Source organism: Alligator mississippiensis, chromosome 4 (assembly GCF_030867095.1).
Source record: "Alligator mississippiensis isolate rAllMis1 chromosome 4, rAllMis1, whole genome shotgun sequence".
Classification (NCBI taxonomy): domain Eukaryota; kingdom Metazoa; phylum Chordata; order Crocodylia; family Alligatoridae; genus Alligator; species Alligator mississippiensis.
The window spans coordinates 106,761,481-106,784,572 of record NC_081827.1 but is presented as its reverse complement, the minus strand read 5'-3'; the positions used below and the strand labels follow the sequence as shown (position 1 = coordinate 106,784,572).

Sequence of the window (23,092 nt, the reverse complement as noted above, 5' to 3'; positions counted from 1 at the left end):
TCTGCTTTGACTCTCTTAGCTCCCTTCAGTTGCAAAACAATTTGTTTTCCTTCGTGGCCACGCTGGCCAGAGATGCTACATGCAATTTTATTTTCCTCTCCAATATGTCCAATTGTAAATATGTTTTATTTAGATGATGCTCAGAACAAGTTAAAGCAGGTCACTAGATTGCACATGGTTGAGGAGAGTCAGATGGAATTTGAATTCAAGCCACTTTTTTTATTTCCTGAAGCAAAATCTATACCGCAAGGTGCTGGCCACTTGCTGACAAATGTATTGTATGGGAAAATCCTATGTTTATGTATCAAATAGGCCGGCTGTCCTGTAACAGATTGTTTTAATTCATATCCAGAGGATTTGATCTTGGTTTTAGCAGAACTGATAAAATCTCTATCAAGTTCCTTGATTTCAAATGTTAAGCCATCTAAGGTCTCAAACACACAGCCCTTTTGCAGAAAAAATCCATTTGAAGTGAGTGGGAGTTGACTTATATGAAAAGCTGTTGGATGGGGTTCTAAACGGGGCTGTGTCATGCTTTCTATTTTAGAGGACATACATTTAAGACAAAGTAAAAGCTCAAACTTAGCGGAAAGTTGTGGCAAAACCTTAACTGTGGAATTGCTAGCACAGCTCCATACTAATAAACAACGTTATATGGACTATATCTGGTTAATATATTTTTATTAACTATTTACCTAAAATAATATAAACTTTCATTTTTTGTTTTTAACATGTACACAACTAATTGGCCAATGCTACTGAAATATACATTGAATATATACGTAACTCTGTAGGCATTTCGCTTTAAAAAGAACATGATAATAGATCATCATAAAAACAATGGTGCACCTATGACATTTAATAAAAAATAGAGGAAAGTAATGGTTTGAATGCAGTAAGAACCAGAGTAACTGGATTTCTGCTGGCAGTTAAACCTAGGAATGAAATGCTAGCTCTAAAATTCAAATCCAGAAACTTATGTAGCTAGGTTGGAGGGGGTTTCCCCCTCTGCTTAAGATGAAAAGCAAATGCTTCAAAATACAGGTTATGAACAAGAAGTATGTATAACATATGGTCATCATTTGATGAAGACATCTGACTTGCATTATTAATGTCTGTTCCATTTTATGAAGCTATAATTTCCTATGTACTCATAAGCAAATAAAAAAAATTAATATTGAAAAGAGCTAAAATCCCCTCCAATAGTGCACATTATAGATGCTTAGAAAAAAAAGACTAAGACAACCACCCAGAAACTATTAAGTAATTTCAGCAGAAATTCTTTTTGTCCTCTGGCTTTTACCACCTGTTATCTATTTTTACAGCAGTCTCTAAAATAAACAGACATAGTGTTAATATATTTGTGTATATAAATTTATCTAAATCTATACATTTAAATGTTTGCTAGGTCTTGTATCCATACATCCTTGGCATTACTTAAAAATTCATACTAAGGGCCAGTACACTCCAAAGTAACTCATCACTAGTGAGCAACTTAACAATTTCAGTTGTCCTTCTCCCTACAATTTCCTCATTTTCAAGAAAAACAACTTCATGATTAACCTGCCAAAGGCAGCTTCCTTAATCTAACTGTTTTAACCAGATCTTCTTCCATTGCCCAGAGGAGGACATCTACCAGCGCACAGTCTATTGCATAACTAGATTGATACCCCACTTGTAATAGGTCAAAGAGATCTGAGGCAAGTAAACATTGTGAGAGTTGTTATACCATAATCTCTTAAATCACCTTAATCAGACATGGAAGATAGGACACTGTGGATATTTCAGCTCATTCTACAAAAAGCAATGAAAGAAAAAACATGGCAGAAGTTATTAGTGTGTGAGACTGGATGTCAAGTACTATTTACGTCATAATACCATAGGTATCACTAACATAGCAGCTAGATGAAACTGTAGATATAAGTACTGGACTAACTTTGTGAGATTTCTTAGTTTGTGATTTCAAAGCATTTTGATATTCTTGTTGCAGAATTTCAAAATATTATGAAGTGTTCTTTAGGAACAAACTTGTTCCTATGCACTATTTTACAATGTTCTTTCACCATGTAATTAGTTGGTTTAATACTGGCTTAAATCTGAGTTTAGTGTACAAAACAGAATGATATTAGTTCACCAGAAAGAACAAAAAATACATTTTTTACAACTTTTGAGATTTTAAGCTGAAACAAAATAATTATTCTCTAAAAAGTATTGATTTTAATGTAAATTACTTTAAATGTTTAAGAATAAATGTACTAGCTTGACTTTTGGTAAGAAAGCCTAGTTTTAGTTTGTTCCATCCATTTCTTAAGTATTTCTTCCATTCATTTAAGGTTACTTTTCCACCAGTATTACTCCATTAACTTCACTGGACTTACTACTGATTTACATCCATTTAAGTGACACAGAATCAGACCATAAATGTCAAGTCAGTTTAACAAGTCCACTGAATTATAAAGGAAGACCATGAATGCTGTATCCTCAACAGCAACACAAATGTTTATCTACCTATCTATTCAGTGCAGCAACTTCAATATATCTTGACAACTAGCAGATTATACTGAAAGATTTTAAACTTGTGATAAAAACATCTTTTTGTGAACATAGTCGCCTTATGGGAACAGCTATATTAAGAGAGAAGAAATATGGTCTACTTTCATTTTCACAATAATAGCTAGGCAGGCATTGAAGATCTGCACAGACATTAATCCCCTTTCCCTTCTCTTCCCCCCACTCCAAAAAAAGGAAGATGATAAAAAAATCATACTTCAAAGCACCAAACGATACCATTTTGCATAAGTATACTTCCATTCAAAAGGGTCCCAGCTGGTATCCTTAGGTTAATGCTATTACATTCCATAAATGTAATAGAAGCGGCTGTACTGTCTATTCCCTTCATGGATCATGTTTGCATTAAAGATCCATTGATTTTCAAGACATAGGTATAAAAGTGGTGCGATAATAGTTACGAGATTTTGTGGACTTTCAAATAATATTTGTAAAACCCTTCATAGCTTTAGAACCTCTAAAAAAATGTGAATCTTATATCATTGTAGTGTAATTATGCAAAATTGTTTCTAGTAGGAAACACTGAGTTACACTGCTTAGCTCAGTATAGTTTAAGTATACAAACTGAGAGCTACCAATTTAGTCCTTGAGCTATGAGCTATAGGAAGATATTATACTCTATGACCCAGATCCAAAAAAGGGACTTGGACATCTAAAGTGAAACAGTCTAGATAAAATGCTTAAACAATGTGTACCAGAAGGAATAGAACTTGGGAATCATCATTACCATGTGAGCACCCTAAGCCATAGGATCATGCTCACTCTTGTTTCTTCTCTCTGGACCAGTGAATCTTATTTATTCTATGCAAAGTAGAACACCAACAAGAAGTCAGGATAAAGGGATGTCTTGGTTTCTATTGCTTAGTGGTTGAGAAGCTCTCTTGGGAGGTGGAAGAGGTAAGCTAGAACCTTTTCAGGCAGAAAGGGAGTTGAATCTAGGTTTCCCACAGGCTGGAGAAGTGCTCTAACTGCAGCGCTATTGTGTGAGACAGGGGCAGTAGTGCCTACTTCAGATGCATGACAACTGCTGTATTTCTGACACCAAAGGTGTAGGCACCCACCCTAAAGAGAGATCCCAGGCTGTCAATTCTGAAGGGCAGAAGGTAGCTCCTGGCAGTACTGAATAAGATGCCAAAGCTCCAGAGAACACCATGGTATAAGACAGACCCTTGCCCTCAGTATTTCCATATTGGCTAGCTTAAGCAGCTCCTGTCCCAGTGTGCTGGTTTTATGGATCCCAGTCTGAGGAACCTAATACCACAGAGCCATTGTGCAAGGAGTTCAGGCACCTCATTCTCCATGCACTGCATAAAGAGTCCAGGCACCTAACTCAGAGGCCAGGCGGCTGTAAGTGACATGCTACAACACTAAGTGTCACATTGCTTAAGTCCCTAAACCTATGTGAGTACAGTAGTTTAACACCAAGGGATGTGTTCACAACATTAACCCCCAGCACCTACACTTTATTCAGCCTTGAAGTCACTTCCTCAAAACAAAAATTCTTAAGGTAAAATTCACCAGGAACAGGAAGTATGGGGACAAGAAGGTTGCATTCCTAGATCTCCAAGGAAGTGCTGCCTGGCTGTATTTTGAGGGGTGAGACTGTGAGAAGGATGGAGGCAAGGGGGTGAATCTGCTCCTGGCCATTTTATCTCTGATTTAGCTGGTCTAGAAGGTACAATTTGACCCTGCCTTCTGCCTGATTTCAGACTAACACAGCTAACAACTTCTCTCCATTCCTACATTATCACTAGTGCATGGATGGTAATACAGCCCACTGAGGGTGAAAGGAGTACATGAAGAGTGGTCGTTCCTCCAGGACACGATCCTCAAAGCACAAAAGAAGTCCATTCCCATGTGGAGAAAAGGTAGCAGAAGGGCTGGTAAGCCCTCTTGGCTTAATAGGGATATCATGGTCCCCTTGAAAAAGAAGAAAGAGGCAGACAAACAATGGAAGCTTGGGACAGTCCCCAAGAAGGACTATACAACAATGGCCCCACTTGTAGGGAGCAGATTAGAAAAGCTAAGGCAGCGAGTGAATTTAAACTAGCTACATAAATCAAGGACAATAAGAAGTCCTTCTTTAGGTATGTAGGGAACAGGAGGAAAACAAATGGAAGTGTGGAGCCATTGCTTAACAACTCAGGACAGAGGTTACTGACACTCAGGAGAAAACTGAACTCCTGAATTACTACTTTGCTTTGGTATTTCACTGGACTAAGGGGAAAATCATACTAAATAAGGTTCAGAATGGGTATGGTGGGAATGACTGCCTTCCTACTGTTGACATTGAGCTAGTGCATGATCAGTTAGAAAAGTTAGACATTTATAAGTCAGCAGGACCAGATTAACTTAATCCTAGAGAGCTGAAGGAGCTGACTGAAGTCATTGCAGGACCTCTGGCAAAACTCTTCCAAAACTTGTGGCAGGTCCCTGAAGACTGGAAAAGGGCCAGTGTTGTTGTGCCCATCTTCAAGAAGGGGATGAGAGAGGACCCAGGCAACTATAGGCCTATTAGCCTAACTTCTATCCCAGGGAAAATCCTGGAAAAATTCATCAAAAAGTCTATGTGCAATAGGCTTGCAGAAGGTAAGGTTCTGAATGACAGGCAGCATGGCTTTGTCATGGGCTGGTCTTGTCTTACCAATCTTGTCTCCTTCTACAACCAGGTAACTTGCCACCTGGATAAAAGAGAGGAGGTTGACATTGTATACCTAGACTTCCAAGAGGCCTTAGATCTGGTATCCTGTGATGTTCTCATGGAATAATTGGAGGATTGCAGGCTTAACTGCTAGACAGTCAGGTGGGTAGGAAGCTGGTGGTGAGGTAGGATCCAAAGTATTCTAATGAACAGGTCTGTGTCATCCTGGTGTGAAGTGTTCAATGGTGCCCCTCAGGGGTCTGTGCTTGGTCCAGTGGTTTTCCACATCTTTATCCATTATTTGGTTGTGGGGGTGAAGAGCTCACTAGCCAAGTTCGCAGACGACACCAAGTTATGGGGAAGTGTGGTCATGCTTGAAAATAGGCTGCAGATACAGGCAGACCTAGACAGGCTAGCAAGTTGGGTAGATTGGAACCAAATGAAGTTCAACATTGAGAAGTGTAAAGTGCTCCAGCTAGGAACAAGCAATCCCCAACATACTTACAGGCTCAGTGGTGCCAGATTGGCTAGTACCATGACTGAAAGGGACCTAGGGGTAATAATAGACCATAGTATGAACATCAGAAGTCAGTGCAGTGCTGTAGCCAGCAGGGCAAACAATACTCTAGCATGCATCAACTGATGCATCTCAAGCAAAACCAAAGAAATAATTCTTCTGCTTTACTCAGCATTGGTGAGACAGCAGCTAGAGTACTGCATCCAGTTCTGGGTGCCACACTTCAACAAGGACATGGAAAAGCTTGAGAGAGTCCAGAGAAGAGCCACTGTATGATCAGAGACTTGCAAGGCAAGCCATATGAGGAAAGGCTGAGGGACTTGGGTTTCTTCAGCCTAAAAAAGAGAAGGCTGAGAGAGGACTTGGTAGCAGATTACTGCTATATCAGAGGAATACATTAAGGACTCGGTGATCAACTGTTCATCAGGGCACCCTTGAGGAAAACTAGGAGTAATGGCCACAAACTCCTGGAAGACTATTTCAGGCTTAGCACTAGAAAAAACTTCTTCCCAGTTAGTATCCAGACTGTGGAATAAACTCCCTCCAGAGGTGATGCAATCACCTACTCTGGAAATCTTCAAGGGGAGACTGGATAGTCACTTTGCTGGGGTCACTTGAGCCCAGGTGTCTTTCCTTCCTAGTGCAGGGGGGCTGGACACGATGGTCTTGCAAGGTCCCTTCCAGCCCCTCACAATCTATGAATCTATGAACCTCACAGGATTCAGGCTGAAGAGATCTGAAATCCTTGGGTAGATTCCCAGTACTAGAGGGTGCATCTACATGTGCGCTCTACTGCAGAGTAGACTTACTCACTTCACAGTGGGAGCATCTACACAAGACACTGCATTGCTGTAGCAATGAGCAGCAACATAGTTTCAGCAGGCACTGACCATGACACCGCAGCTACTGTGCAGTAGCTTGTTACTACTGTGCAGTAGGGTCGGAAACCTAAAGCTAAAGGAAGTAGTAAATGAGCTAACCTAAGCACTAAGCTAACCTAACCACTGCTACTGTGCAGTAGCTTGTTGCTACTGCAGTGGGGTTGGAAACCTAAGCTAAAGCAAGTACCAACTGCACAGTGGGGCACACATGTAGATGTGCCCAGTAAAGCATCACAGTCTACACATGCACTGGTATTAGGGTGCAGTAAACTAATTAACTCTGCCATAAGATAATACTGTTGAGCACTATATTACGGCAGAGTACTTTACTGCACTGAAACACATGTGCAGATGGTGATGGGACATACATTGTGCCTGGTCAGCACAGTCAGCCAGGGGCCTGCTCTACCCTGGCTCAAAGGCTGCTGCCCCCAGGTCATGGGTAGACACTGTGCCTGGAAGCAGTTGACTCCAGAACTGCTCCAGAGTTTATTGTGACGCATTGATTTCATATGTAGATGCACCCAGGGCGAATTTTATCCACACTGGCAAATATATATATTGTATAATCTGTAGCCAGAGTTTAGAGTTCAGAGTCATTGACACCAGTTTCTTTTGCTGCTAATCTATAGTAATTGAAAAATGCATATCTTTATAAGTTTGCACACAATACACAGGGAGATGCTAATGTGAAGCTAGATGAAAACTAACATTCATACACAGTCACTTCTGCAAGTGTCTCTCAGCAGACAGGCTTCTAAAAGATGCTTCATTTGATCTTCTGGAGGGCACTGCAAAGAATTCCCATCTCATCTGCAAATGAAATAACAAGAACAGTTGTTCCTAAACCTGTCTCCAATACATTGAAATAGGATTGCAACATGGTTATCTATTCAACACCCAAATGAATAATTCAGGGGAAGTGGGTAACAAAGGCTATAAACAGACATCTTTGGAGCAGGATCAGCTGTGCTAGGATGTGTCCCAATATAGCTTCATTGGCACCTACTGACATCATGGGGACCCTTGTCCCACAGGGTGGGATCCTTGATGCTCCCAGGGCTTCAAGGGCCTGATCCTGCAGGACAACAACCCCAGGTACCAAGTTAAGGCACAACAGTGAGATATGCATGCCAGTGATATAAGCATGTGTCTGTAAGCAGGGGAACCCGCATATAGTTCCCCCACTTGAAGACATGAATCCTGAATTGGGGTGCTGCAGCCTGATATAAGCACCATGGGAATCCCCTCCAGAGGGATTCCCAAGGCATGCATTAAGCAGAAAGACATCCTCCTATTTATGGCATCACAAATCATAACTACCTTTGGTCACAATGACATTTTTGGACACCTGAAGCATGACTGGGGCTAAGATGTCTGTCTGCTTGCAACTTGTGCTGCTATAAACATTTCTATAGCAGCACAAGGGCAACATCTATTCGCATCCAAACTACGCATATTGACTTCAGTGGGTGATCTGACAGACAACTGGGATACGTGAAAGATTTATACCACTGGAATTTAAATCAAATTTGTATACTGATGCATGATGTACAGACAAATGGAATAAAAGTCCTTTCTCTCTTCAGATCACATGTCAGGTCCTAGGTTTTGAGGAAGCCAATGTTGCAAAAGGAACATTTCTTACTGTTGATGGTGTCAGCTAAATTCCTTAACTGCTTTGCATTGTCCAGAACCTCAATCCTTTGGGTGTATGGATTGTAACGAACAGAGAAAGGGCGAGGGATTGTTGAAGCAAATTTTCTGAAGGAGAAAACAAAGATGAATATAATAATAAATGTTTCAATTTAAGTAGCACTCCCCTTTAAGCTGAGTGAAGCATTTGCTAATGTATAAGGAGGTCAGTATGAGAAATCAAATGAAGACCTGCTCCATAAACAGACTGCCAAGGCATTATACAGTTCTTCAGCAATGTTCTTGAGCCCAACCGGGAAGGCTTTTCCCCAGGTGTATCTTTTTAGGAAATAATAAGTTTCTATTGTAGCAACAGTGATTTCAGTAACACTCTCCTTTAAGCTGAGTGTCAGGTTGCAGGATTTCCCAGACTTTAAGACCTCATTTGACTTTTACTAATACAGTATATGATCAGATCTGGCATACATTAGAAAAACAGTATGGCTGTTCTAACCTCTGAAAAAAAGACCTAAACAATAAAGAGCTGGAAAACAAAAGGCTCAGTAAAACTTTAAAAACCAAAGCAGAAGCTTTCAAACTTCAGACTTTTTCAGTATGCTCTATCCTCAACTAGAGTGATACACAAAAAGCATTTATCTGTTTGTATATGTGTGTATGCGCACATGTGTGCACACACGCGAGAGAGAGATTTAATAACCCTGGTCAGAATTCAGAATGTAGTTAGCTGAACAACATATGGAAATACTGAATAACCGTTTCTAGTAGCTATAAATATTTAGTGCCTGATTCAACACGTATTGAACTCTGCAGGGGCTTTCCCACTGACTTCAATAGGCATGGGATTAGGCCCTTAATAAAGATGACTGCATTACCTTAATTTTTCCTTTGCATCTTTAAAACTTTCAGCAACATAGTATCTAGGCTGGAACTCAGTGACAGGGTACGGCTGAACTGCAGTGTTCTCTAGGACCAGGGGTTGAACCTCAGGCTTATCTGATAAACAGTACTGCATACAAAGAGCAAATTATATATTTAAAATAAAAAGGGCTAAACAATGTATAACAAAAAAGGCTGATGACACTTCACCATCCATTTTCTTAGTTAACCAGGGCTTACCATATTTACAGAAATCCAAGATGAGCCCCTCCTTCCCATCACCTTGAGGGGAAGAAAATCTTCATCTTAGATTTGAGGACCAGCATAGGACAGGTGGTGGCTCAGTGCTGACTTCAGCTCTGGGCCCAAAACCAAAACAGGAACTGAGCTACTGCCTGCTCTGGGCTGGGGTGGCTCATACGGTGAGGAAGGTGGCTTGCAGTGGGCTGAACACAGGGAAGACCATGTTTTCGGAGTGAGGGGCACAGGAGGGAGATCACATGGGGGGGGGAGAGTGCACAGGAGACTGTGTGATGTGCAGCTTGGGAGGAGTGTGGGAAAAACATTGCAGCCTGCCCCCTGACTCCCAGCCACTTACGTTCTGCAGGCCCAGAGCTGCTGCCACTGATTTTGCCTGGCCAGGATGGACCAGGACTGGGGCTGCTGCTTCTGACTGCCTGAGAGCCCCTACAGAAGGTAAGAGGCAGATGGGGGCAAGTGGCTGTGTGGAAGCAGGCAGTGGAGAAAGCAGGGAATGGTGGGGGACAGGCAGCAGGGGGGCAGGCACTGTGGGGAGCAACAGATGGCATGAGTGATGTGCAAATATGGGGGTTAAGGGGTAGGGAGGGCTAGCACTTGGGACAAGCAGCAGAGGGGCAGACATAGGCATGGAGGCAAATGGGGGTGGGAAGGGGGAAGATGGCAGAGGGACTTGGGGGGCAAGTGGCAGGAGGGACAGCAGGAGGGAGCAGGCATCTGGTCTCTCAACCCCAGCCAATGCTTCCCCTGCCATTTGGGGGGGGGGGGGAGGGGAAAGGGGGGGAGAGTCACCACTAATTAGATTTTATGCATGTAAAATGGTAACAAATTTATAATTTCTCATGTAAAGAATCCAATTATTGGCAGGGGTCATCTTAAATTCAAAGTAATTTTGGATTCAGATAAATATGGTAATTCCCCTCCCACAGAAGTGAAAAAGAATTGACCATTGGGTACAAAGGGAACAGGGAGAAGCTCAAAGGGAATAAAAATGAGCAATTTATGAAGTATAACTTTCCCCCTAAAATGCCATACTTTAATAAGCCATTTACTTCATTTTGAATGCCCAGTATACAAAGATATAAGGGCATTCAGAAGACAAATATAAGTCAATTATAAAAAAAAATTAACATGAACTGTGTAACTTATAAAGTGTTACTGGGGACCTACCTGTAACTCGCCAAATGAAGAGAGGAGCCCAGCACCATAGGCCTTTATGGAATCACCTTCTCTACAGAGCCCAAATTCCACAGTAAACCAATAAACCTAATTGGAAAATTAGACATAAATATTGGTATTGCTTTTTATTATAATTACAATTTAAACTTCCTGTAAAAAAGGTTTGTTTTGTTTTTTCAGTTTAGCTTTGATGATGCATAAATGGTACAGTTCTCTGTAGGGCCCACATTAGACTTTTCCACCATCTTACACCCTCAAAAATGAGGGTACATTTTGAGGGTACAACCTCAAATGAGGCTCCTTACCTTCCTGACCAATGAAGTTATATTTTTACTATGCTTACATCTGTTGGCAAAGCAGAGATGGTAAAGCTCGAGGTGATGGATTAGATTCTGTTTTGTCAATCTGAATGAGGTTTGAGCCATTATTGACAGAACATGGGCTTCCTGTTTCAGACACATGACACCTTATAATAGAGATGTTGAGAGTGGAATAGAATTCATTGTTAACAAACTTCTGAGTGGAGAACCTTAAGGACTAAAGGTTGCACATCTGACAGAAAGCATAGAGTTTCATTTTCAGCTTCCAGCTGGAGTTCATAGATCTGGGTCCCAATTCACTCACAGTAAGTTATGCATAACTTCCTTTGACTTCATAGGGAATTATTTGAGCCACCTAGTGGAAAGGCAGGTCTCATTACAGTGGAAATGTAGTAAAGTGCACCTCTTCTTGCTTGAGGACATTTGTCATAGAGTTACTGTAAACTGGCCTTTTGTTTTCAATCATAAATCTCACTGTTAACACTCTGATAGGATGATAAAATTATTCTCCATTAATGCAAATGTTTGAGGGTGTCATTTTCCAAAGTGCTTATCCTTAGTTTAATTTTGTTTCTGTTGAAGTCAACGAGAGTTCTACCATTAACTTAGCAGACCAGCCCACAGTGCTTTGGAAAGTCCCACCTTAATTAACTAAATTACCGTAGCAAGTTTTTCAATGTATTCATCCGGGGCTCCCAAAGATGCAAGTCCAATTTCCTGTAACAATAAACCATTATTCTTCCATCTGTTTATTGCAAACATCCTTCCTACCATGCTGCATTTAATTTCTCATGTTTTAAATATTACCATCATCTACTACCACACAAAATGTGTTTATAACACTTTCCCATATTGTTCCACCATTTTTTTAGTAGAAATCCTATGGAAATTAACAAAGGGTGTTATCAAAGTGTTGGTGTGGTGGCCACTCCTGAGGACCAAACGTGCCAGGGACAAACCCCGATGCTCCAGGAGAGAGACCTGGGGACCCTGGCCCTGAAGACTTACCTGAGGCAGGCCAGATCAGCTTCTGGGTCACACGAGCCAGCGCTGCACCAACTTTTCAAGCAGCTCTCAATCAAGGTCGGCAGTGGCCGGCTGATGATGTCAGCCGCAGCCACTGCCACAGGGAATTTAAAAACACCGGCAGAAGCTGGCAAGTGGGAGAGAGGCAGGGAGCAAGAAGCTGAGCTCGCCAGGGTGCAACCTGGCTGAGCAGTAATTGTAAACGACCCTGTCCCACAGAGAATAGGTGAAGGCAGTGCCTGGGAGCCAGACAAAGCTCATCAACCCCAGGCTCCACAAAAGTGAGCTTGGGGTCAGCCACCAACCCCAGCGCATGGGCAGGGTTTATTCGGCTGATTTGAGGGAAAAGTGGAAACGGGGAGAGATTATTAAAGAGGAGTATGCCTCCTCTGCTCGTGCTTGTAGGGAGACAGACAGACAGGCCAAAGCTACCATGGAGCTGAGGATGGCATCTCAAGTTAAGGATAACAAAAAATTGTTTTTTAGATATATAGGGAGTAAAAGGAAGGCCCAGGGTGGAATAGGACCTCTACTAAATGGACACAAGCAATTGGTGACAGATAGGGGGGACAAGGCTGAACTCCTCAATGAGTTCTTTGCCTCAGTGTTCCTAAGCGAGGGGCAAGACAAGTCTCTCACTGGGATTGTAGAGAGGCAGAAGCAGGGCACCAGACTACCAAGTGTAGACCCTGAGATGGTGCAGAGGGACTTGGAGGAACTGGATGCGTTTAAGTCGGCAGGCCCAGATGAGCTCCATCTGAGGGTGCTGAAGGCACTGGCTGATGTCATTGCGCAGCCACTGGTGGGAATATTTGAACACTCGTGGCGCACGGGCCAGGTCCCGGAGGCCAATGTGGTCCCCATTTTCAAGAAGGGGAGGAAGGAGGACCCAAGCAACTATAGGCCAGCCAGTCTCACCTCCATCCTTGGCAAAGTCTTCAAAAAAATTATCAAGGCTCACATTTGCGAGAGCCCGGCAGGACAAATTATGCTGAGGGGAAACCAGCACGGGTTCATAGCAGGTAGATCATGCCTGACTAATCTAGTCTCTTTTTATGACCAGGTTACAAAACACCTGGATGCAAGAGTAGGGGTTGACGTCGTTTACTTAGACTTCAGGAAGGCCTTCGATATGATATCCCACACCATACTGGTGAACAAGTTAAGAGGCTGTGACTTGGATGACTTCACAGTCTGGTGGGTGGTGAATTGGCTAGAGGGTCGTACCCAGAGAGTCGTAGTAGATGGGTCGGTATCGACCTGGAAGGGTGCGGGCAGTGGGGTCCCGCAGGGCTCGGTCCTTGGACCGATACTCTTCAATATCTTCATCAGCGACTAGGACAAGGGAGTGAAGTGTACTCTGTCCAAGTTTGCAGATGACACAAAACTGTGGGTAGAAGTGGACACGTTGGAGGGCAGGGAACAACTACAAGCAGACCTGGACAGGTTGCTTATATGGGCAGAAAACGACAGAATGCAATTCAACAAGGAGAAATGCAAAGTGCTGCACCTAGGGTGGAAAAATGTCCAGCATACCTACTGCCTAGAAAATGACCTGCTTGGTGGCACGGAAGTGGAAAGGGATCTTGGAGTTCTAGTGGAGTCCAAGATGAACATGAGTCGGCAGTGACGAAGTCATCAGGAAAGCTAATGGCACTTTATCGTGGATCAGCAGATGCATGATGAACAGAACCAAGGAGGTGATACTTCCCCTCTATCGGGTGCTGGTCAGACCGCAGTTGGAATACTGTGTGCAATTTTGGGCGCCACACTTCAAGAGGGATGTGGATAACCTGGAGAGGGTCCAGAGAAGAGCCACTCGTATTGTTAAGGGCTTGCAGGCCAAGCCCTATGAGGAGAGACTGGGGCACCTGGACCTCTTCAACCTCCGCAAGAGAAGGTTGAGAAGCGACCTTGTGGCTGCCTATAAGTTCATCATGGGGGCACAGAAGGGAATTGGTGAGGATTTACTCACCAAGGCACCCCTGGGGGTTACAAGAAATAATGGCCATAAGCTAGCAGAGAGCAGATTTAGACTAGACATTAGGAAGAACTTCTTCACAGTTAGAGTGGCCAAAGTCTGGAATGGGCTCCCAAGGGAGGTAGTGCTCTCCCCTACCCTGGGGGTCTTCAAGAGGAGGTTAGATAGGCATCTAGTTGGGGTCATCTGAACCCAGCACTGTTTCCTGCCTATGCAGGGGGTCGGACTCAATGATCTATTGAGGTCCCTTCCGACCCTAACATCTATGAATCTATGAATCTATGACCAACTGTGATGAGCATTGAGAATGCCCATCTCTGGGCCTGGGCTTGAAACACCACTGAACCCCTCCTTTTCAGTTAAAAGTCCATCAAGTCATGGCAGGTGAGTTGGGGGGCCCATCCCAGGGAGCAGAGAGATACAAGAGAGATACTCACAGCGCCTACTGAGGTTGTGACAGTTAGTCACATTGTCTAACCCCTTGGACCTGGAACAAAGGTTACTAAAGTAAAAAGTTTGTGATGTAGTTGTGATGGTCCAGAAGATGTGCACTAGGCAAGAATTTCTATAGGTCATGTATTTAATTGGACTACCTGTATGGTAAGGAACGATTTAGGCAAGTTTTTGGGTATCACAATACTGAGGAAGGGTACATCTACTATATTTAAATCGATAAGCTATGGGTTTAAAGCACCATAACCTTTTTATAAATTATTCAAATTATCCAGCCTCTAGAATCTTATATTATAATGATAAAGTACTGTATGCTCTTACCTGTGAAAACTGAGCGAAGCTTGGATCAGCAAAGAGAGGCACATGTCCGAGGAGTTCATGGCAAATGTCACTAAAGAAAAATCACCAAATGAATTACATTTATGTAGGAAAGATATGTAGACAGTGGAGGCGCATCTAGAATGAAAGGAAACAGGTCAACAGAGCAGAGAACAGCTTGCAGATATAGCGATACCATATTTACTCGAATCTAAGCTGACCCTGAATTTAAGATGATCTCACCAATAATTAGATTCTATATACGGAAAACTTATAAGTTTGTTTTAATTTTCCAGGTATAGAATCTAATTATTTGAGGACTGTCGTAAATTCACCCCCACCCCTACAACCCCACTGCTACAGCAGGAAAAGAAGTGACGGGGAGGGGCGGTTAGGTGGCTAGGAGGGGGTCAGGTAGCTCCCTTGCCCTCTGCCTCCCCACATTTCTTCCCCTTGAAGTCTTCCTTCCCTCACCCCCAATACTAGCACCCCCTCACACCCAGCTCCCCACAACCTCTTCCCCCCCGACTCCCTACAACCTCTGCCTCCTCCCCACACTCTCTGAAGTCTCTGCCTCTTCCCCTCTCCTGCTTCTCCACTTCCCTTCTCCTCTCCTCCCTTCACTTACTGTCAGACACTGCTCTGGCTCCATTCCCGCCTGCGGCACAGCACATGGAAGCTTAGCCCTTGCTAGCCATGTAATAGCCTTGGTGCTGCTCATTAGCAGGGCAGGGAATGGAGTTTCCATGTGCTCCATGCCCAGGAGGGAACCCAACCTGATCCAAAGCCAAACTGAGCCTGACAATAAGTGGGGAAGAAAGGGCTAGGTGGGGAGGCAGAAGATGCAGAAGGCAAGTGGAGGTGGGGGCAGGAGGCTGCTGTGGGTCTCACTCAGGCTCAGGGGCTCCAACCTGGCTTCAACGTGCTGCAGTCCTGGATGCACAAGTAGACGCACCCCATGCAGCTAAATGAGCTTCTGATTATTTTCTGTGTCAAAGTACTCACGGTTCTGGGGTGTACATTGGTTTGGATCCGTGACGAATGTACTGTGTAGAGTGAAACACTCGGAATGCTAAACCAGCCAAGAAATCCCGAGATGACAGCAGGCCAGCAACAGGACGTAAGCGGAATCCACTGCAACCTGTAGGGAGAGAGGGAGTGAAAGATGTCACATTTAAAAGTCTGGTTTTGTTGTGATCCCAAGGAACTGGACAGTGTTTTACATCAGTTTCTCTCCTTATTTTACTTATAAGCTGGGTACCAAGGAGCAAAGAGCTTTGTGGCTATGACACCTATATGTTCACCATCTGAATATCTTATAACACCCCTGCGTACATAAAGAAGTATGACAAACTCCTTTTTTACAGTCAGCAAGGAAAGAGAGCTAGTGACTTGTGCATGGTCACATAGGCAGTCTGTGAAAGACCAGGGATTTGAACCTGTGCCCCTCAAATACAAAGCTAGAACTCTAACCACTGTACCATCTCTTTCTTAATATTAAACTTACTTTGCAAGAACCTGGAAACATCTTCAAGTTGTGGGATATTATCCTCATGGAAACCACAGTACTTTTCCAGTAATGGGAATACATGGTTGTGCTCATAGCAGGCATGGGTTGGATAAAGGGTCTTTAGCTCCCGAAAGACAATGCCCCATGTTTTCTTTTCTTCCTCTGTGTAAGTCACTTCAGGGATAGGTTGCCCACTATAAAACAAAGGGCACTTTAGTGATGTGTAAACAAACAACATGAGAAAATGCTAGTACCACCAGGATCTTTGTTTCTGTCCCCATTCAGAGCTGGGCAGAAATCAATGGGGTCAGTAAAATTTCCTTCTTACCTCATGCAGCAAGAAAGAAAACACTGTGCTCAGCAAGGGGTCCCAATTCTCCTTTCACACCCATCAATACACATCTAAAGTAACTCTGATGAATTCAAGTGATATGCTTGAGCATCAGGACTGCAATCTCTTCATGGCAGGGACTGCCCATGTTTTTGTTCAGTACCTGGACACCATGTAGCCTTGACCTCAGCTGCAGCATTTTGGGGCTATCATGGCACAAATAAGTAAATGAACTAACCAGATTTTTTTTTCTGATCATGATGGGCTGTTAACAGAATTCACTGGCTGCTATTTCTATTATTATTAATTTCCCTTTGCTGATGTGTAGAAGGATCCTGCATTTTCTGCCCATTGATTCATTAACGTTCCCACTGTGGCCATGGCGCTCTCTCTTACCAGTTTAAGCACCTTTGAGAAGTGCCTTATTATCACTCCTTAAATACAAGTGTTAAATATGATTAAAAGCCATAGGAAGAACTCCATGCTAAATGCTTCCATCAATCACATATGCACAAGGCCCATGCTGAAGTTTACACGAAGTAAGTACCAGTGAGCAATGAATTTGGCCCAGTATTTTCTATTGCTTTGGCATTAATCTGATAAAGCCTGATTCACAAGCAATAAAGAGAAAGGCTATAGGTGAACCCATGAGCTTTTAAAAAAATCAAAGGGTTTTAAGCAACTTAATAGGGTTAACAGCACTGCTGGAATAACACTGAGGCTTTCCAAGCCCAGAGAGCCATTGTTAAACTCCCAGTGATACCCCACCACCTCCTACCCTCTCATTTTCAGTTGGGCCTGCGGGCAGTGCCTCAAAAGCTAAGTAATTTTCTGCCTGTGTGCATCAGTCTTCCTTGATCTGTGGAGCTTTAAATATGGTCTTGAATTATTAAGATTGCTGGGGGAATACTGCTGTTCCTATAGCGCTGACTGTTCCTAATTAATCCCTGGGCCATACATGCAGGGATGTGCAAGGAAGTTGAGGCTTAGAGCACTTTCAAATTTCAATTAAAAAGTCCCTGAGATCAATAATGCAGAGACAGGGAAGAGGTGAAAGAAGAGAGAGCTGACAGAAGAGGAGGAGAAGACAGGGAAGTTAAGAACACAAAGAGATGAAGGAGAAAGGTAAAATGAAAGGAGGACAAAACACAAAGCAAAAGAGGAGGGGAAAAAAGAGAAATACAAAGGGAAAGAGAAGAAATAGCTGAAAGGCACCAGGGGGAAAAAAGTGTGATTTAATTTAATATGTGGCTATTGCACCTATGCTTGCTGATTTTAAGGGTTAAGAACACCTGCATTTCATAGGTATCTTTAAAGACCCTGATCATCTCTCCTTTCATATGAGGTTTGAATATACAGCCACCCCCCCACTTTCTACACAGCTGCCTCTGTCATTCTTTCTCTGTGCTCCCCTGACCCTGATGGGACATCCCTGCAGGAAGGACATGGATTCTTTGTAGTGTAACTGGAAAGCTTATGCCAGAGCCAAGGGAGGCGAAAACTCTGCCTCCCCCTCTTCCAGGAGAATAAAAAAAAGCCACATTTCTTTGACTCTTGTCATTTTCCTGTTTCTGGCCTCATTGAAAAGCATGGACTTTGTGAACTCCTGATTAACTGTGAAGTAATTTTGTCTAACCCCTGATATGGACATATGTCAGAATACCCTGGTTTCATCCCTCTAACATGTTTTCAGATTTTAAAATAGCTCTGTTTTATACGTTCTCTATTATATTTTTTACATAAAGTTTGGCTGAAGTGTGCCAAATTCTGCTGTCAGTTCCACAGGAAGTATACTATTTCCATATACTCCTAGAAATATAACTAAGAACAGAATCCTACCACAACCCTTTGCCCAGATGTTTCAGCAGGATTCTAACTTCTTAACTCCCTTAAAGTAATTAAACACAGTGGTTTTGCCATATTCTCTGACTGCAAGCCCTTTGCGGCAGGGCCCATCTTTTTGTTCTGTTAGTACTGCTCCTCACATCAGGGAGCCCTTTATAAAAAACTAACTATATGGCACAATCCTTTGAAATGAAGGGAGTTGAGCAACTAACTTCAAGACTTGAGCCACTAGGAGTGATGTAAAGGTGTCAATAACTTTGGGACAGGTGTTTCATTCCTTTGTATTGGACCATGATCAATGGGGAAAAATTGAAAAAGCAGAAAAGCAAAAAAAGTCCCGCCTAGGTAGACATATCATCTTCATTTGTTTATTTTTTTGTGTGTGAAATGAGAACCTAAATTGCTCTGTGCAGCTGGATCAGACATGATAAAAGTGGAGTATTAAGGACTGGATTAACATCAGAACCATAAGTTATTCATTATTTTAACAGCGTGTGCAGCTTCCACTTTAATGTGAATGATAAACACTCTCCCCTTCTCCTCCTGTGAAGAATACCAGAAGCTGCATTATTCAGTGCTCAGGTCTTTGTAGTAGCATCTGATACTGCTGTGTAATTAGACAACAAAGCTTAGTGGTGGTGTGTGGGTAAAGAGGGGGAGATACTCTCATATGAATGTGCACCTTGAGCAATTTACTTTTGTTTAACTGTTGTTTTGGGATAAATGTAAGAATAGGAGGATTTAAACATATGCAAGAAAGGAGACCACTGGAAAAGAAAATACCCCAGTTTCCACTGACAGAGAAGCACAAGGGCAAAAAGGGAGGAATTTGCTTGTGTGACAGGTTTCTTCCCTGTCTGTGCACTACACACTCACTGTCTGTAGTTGTAGGCAATATCAGCAAACTCCTTTCTCCGGGCTCGGTACACAGGATCTTTGAATCCCTAGAAAGAAAGGATTAAAAGGCATTCCTCTCAATTAGTAAAAACAATTCAGGGCTCAGGACCTAAACAAGCGACCAGTAAAATCAACAGGAGCTCTGACACTGAATTCAGAGGGATCAGGAAAGTGATCTTGTACTAAAATCCATTCCGCAAGTAAGGCGCATCCCGGCAAGCATGCAGGTGCAGGGGCACGCATTTCCCATAGGACAAAGAGCAGGAGCACATATTTGTGCCACTGCTATTTGTCCCCAGACATGCCCCTCCACACGTACTCCAGTATGTGGCAAAGTGACCTGGATGGGGTATGGGGAGGCTGGGGCCAGCAATTGTGCAGGCCCCAGCAGACCATTACCTGGGGGCCTCCAAGGGCAGCAGTAGTGCTGAGCTGGCTGCTTGGAGCCCAACTAGCAGCTAGAACGTGGTTCTGGCCAGCTAGGCTCCTTTTCCGACAGTGCACACTGCTGCCTTGTGAGCCATGCCACTTTGTTCAGTGGGGCAAAGAGGTTTGACACTGGGAGATCCTAGTGTCAAAAAAACCTGCTGCGCTACGAATTAGCAACATAGAAAACTGGTGGATGTACACCACATATGGGTTGCAATGACTCAAACTGCTTTGAAGGGCTGCAAACCTCACGTGTGCATTTGTCAGGTTGTGCCCTGTATAGTCAGTTTTGGCACCAGGGAAAGGCAAAACGGGGAAGATGGCTTCATAGAATAGAATAGTAAGACCAGACAGGACCTGTAAGATCATCAAGTCTGGTCCCCTACCATGGGCAGGAGGTAATTCGGCTCAAATGAGCTCAACGAGGTGCTTGTCCAGCCTCCTCTTGAACACCTCCAGGGATGGCAACTGCACCACCTCTGCTGGGAGTGTGTTCCAGATTCTAGATATCCTTACGGAAAAGAAGTTTTTCATAGAAACATAGAAATGGGTAAGGCGGTAAGTATGGACTCCAAGATCAATCCTGTTTTGATGGTAGGAAATCTTGCACTGTAGTGAGAAGTAAGCTTCTCCCTGGGCTGAAAAGCCAGATTGCACGTTTACATCCTCCCATGCAATAGTTTAGCTAGTGGGTTGGTAACCAGTGCACTTTCTCAGTAGGAGGGTGGTGAAGCATTGAAACAAGTTACCTAGAGAGGTGGTGGAATTTCCATCCCTGGAAGTTTTTAAGACCCGGCTTGACAAAGCCCTAGCTGGACTGATTTAATTGGGGATAGTCCTGCTTTGAGCAGGGAGTTGGACTAGATGACCTCCTGAGGTCCCTTCCAACCCTCATTTTCTATGATTCCATGATATTAGGAACAGTAAGCACCAGAGGAGGTTACTTAGAGAAGGTGTGAATTCTACCATTTTTTTTTTTTATAATGAAAGGTAGACAAACATCTGCTTAGGATGGTTTAGACAGGGATGATTCTGCATAGAGCAAAAGTCTCTTCAGTCCTATTTTCTTCTGTTTCTATGTTTTGACCCTGTTCTTACTAGCAACCAAACTATGCCAAAAACTTGGTTTACAGAACAGTTCCACTGAACAAAGTTTCTAAAACAGTGGTGGGCATTTGTAGATGACACAGGGGTTTAAATTGACGCGGTGGTTTATTAAAAACACTGCTTCAATTTAGAGCAAGTAAACCCCTGTGTCACTTACCTGCCTCTCTAGTGGCAGGGAGGGGAGAGTGAGTTGCCGGCAGAGCGAGCGGTCCCTGAGCTCTGGGGTTCCCTCTGCAGCAGCAGCTGCCCCCCTCCAAGCAGCACCTGCCCACAGACACACAACTTGGGCAGTCCCAGGGGGCACCGCAGCTGAGGAAGAAAGCACTGGGCCACTGCGCACCTCAGGCAGGGAGGCATGCTCCAGGGAAGGGGGAAAAAAAAAGATCAGGCTTGCCACTTTTTTTTTTTCCTTCAGTGCAGCCTGCCTTCCTGGGCTACTGCCAGGCTGCCTGCTGGGGCTGTCTGCACAGCTCCTGAGCCATACAAAGCCTGGTGATTAACTCCACGGCTGTAAGGTAGCAAACTAAAACTCCTCAGAAGTGTTTCAGTTTGCTGCGCCCCAAATGCATTTAAGGCACACTATGCCACTGAATTTGCTACAGCAGCTGGAATTCACACGTAATACGCCACCGAATTTGCAAACTTGGGCAAACAGCAACACCATTAAGGCTGTGCAAAAGGGCATTTAACCTGTTTTAATGTGTTGTCTACAAAGTCTGACTGGTCAGTAAGGGTGCTTGTATACAATGACAGGGTTTTAGTCCTCAGGGTTTTATTTTATGCCCCTAAATTGAAACAGTGGGTGTTTAATTGAAACCCACCACTTCCATTTTTTGGTCATGTTATGGCAAGGGGCCCAATCCTTTTTTTTTGGAGCCAAAGCTTTCCTGTGGCCAGGGGGTGAGCTGCCAATGGGCAATGGGGGCCCCAGTCCTTCCCTCCATGCTGGCAGCACCCCCCATAGCTGCCCAGCTGGGCTGCTAGTGGCCAGATGCTGCCCCAGGGTGGAGACAGCACCCGGTCTGATCCAATTGTTCCCCAAGTCCACCCAGGGAGCAGCACCTGGCGGGCTTCCAGCAGGCGGGCTCAGGGAACAGCTGGATTGTGCCAGGTGCTGTCTCCGAGTTGGGGAAGCATCCAGCCCACTGGCAGCCCACCCAGGTGGCCCTAGGGGGTGCTGCTACCATGGAGGGAAGGACTGGTGCCCCCTGCAGCTCAGTGGCTTCTCAGCCCACCAGCAGATCACCTTCCAGCTGTGGAGGAAGGAGTGGGGAAGCTCCACAACAGCAAGAATCAGGCCCCTTACTGCTTCTGCTTGAAAGCAGGGTCCTGCGGCCAGCAGGACACCTAGGGCCACCCAGGAATGAGCTGCCTTGCCCCTGGGACAGCTTGAGAAGATGGCAGAAGGGCAGCTGGGTGTGCTGGCAGTTAGAGAAGGTGGTGGGGATGGTACACAGGGTGCTGAAAGCCCAGGCAGGCTGGGGAAGCATTGGATTGGGTGCCTCTGAGCTGGGACAGCACCCAGCCAGCTAGCAGTCTGCCTGGGCTTCCAAAACCCTGTGCACCACCTCTGCTGCCTTCTCCAGCTGCCAGCAAACCCAGACACCCTCCTGCCACCTTCCTGCACTGCCGCAGGGGCAAACTAGGCCAATCCTGGATGCCCCCTGCTGTTCTGCTGGCAGCAGGAGGCTGCTGAAGGCAGAAGCAGCGAGGGGCCTGATCCTTTTTTTCTGCAGAGCCTGCCTGCCTCTCCTGCTGCTGGGGGGCAAGCTGACAGCTGCATCATTGCAATTCACACCATTGCAAACTAAACTACATTGGAATGTAGTTTAGTTTGCAATGATGCAAACTCATTTAAAACCCCCAGCACTCTTGCACATGTACAGTGTAACACCATTAAGCCTCACACAAAATGACATTTTCGTCACCTGTTCATGGTAATGGCATCACATGTACAAGCGCCCTAACAGCAGGATTGAACCATTTTAGAACCATGCTTAAAAGAAGCTTCTGCTTATTAGGTCCACTCCTCAGTACCTAGTCAAACCATGTGAGAAACTCGTCCAGCTGAAGCCATGCCTAAAGCTGTCCTCAAACTGTTTGAAGTTCAGCATAGATGAGACCTCTGTTCCTGCAAATTCAGCCATCCCAGAGGACACAGATAAAACTCAGGTTACAACAGAAAGAAAAGACAGTTTTGCAGCTCAGTCCATTGTAATTTCAACCTCTGCCACTGACTGTGTGTGACCTGGGACAAGTTATTTGATCTCTCTCTGCCTCAGGTCCCCATCTCTTAAGA

The 23,092-nt window shown here is 44.1% G+C and overlaps 1 protein-coding gene across 1 annotated transcript in view; it reads right to left on the bottom strand.

The window, feature by feature from the left end:
- Window positions 1-664: 664 nt before the first annotated feature.
- Window positions 665-23,092, bottom strand: part of PAH (phenylalanine hydroxylase) — a 64,193-nt gene continuing 41,765 nt past the window's right edge. The window contains exons 5-13 of the mRNA XM_006278392.4: window positions 19,237-19,304; window positions 16,182-16,378; window positions 15,680-15,815; window positions 14,678-14,747; window positions 11,557-11,613; window positions 10,568-10,663; window positions 9,136-9,269; window positions 8,256-8,371; window positions 665-7,420 (exon numbers count right to left, since the gene is read on the bottom strand). Of these exons, the coding sequence (XP_006278454.1) occupies window positions 7,377-7,420; window positions 8,256-8,371; window positions 9,136-9,269; window positions 10,568-10,663; window positions 11,557-11,613; window positions 14,678-14,747; window positions 15,680-15,815; window positions 16,182-16,378; window positions 19,237-19,304 (918 nt within the window). The 3' untranslated portion in view covers window positions 665-7,376. The remainder of the gene's footprint in view (window positions 7,421-8,255; window positions 8,372-9,135; window positions 9,270-10,567; window positions 10,664-11,556; window positions 11,614-14,677; window positions 14,748-15,679; window positions 15,816-16,181; window positions 16,379-19,236; window positions 19,305-23,092) is intronic.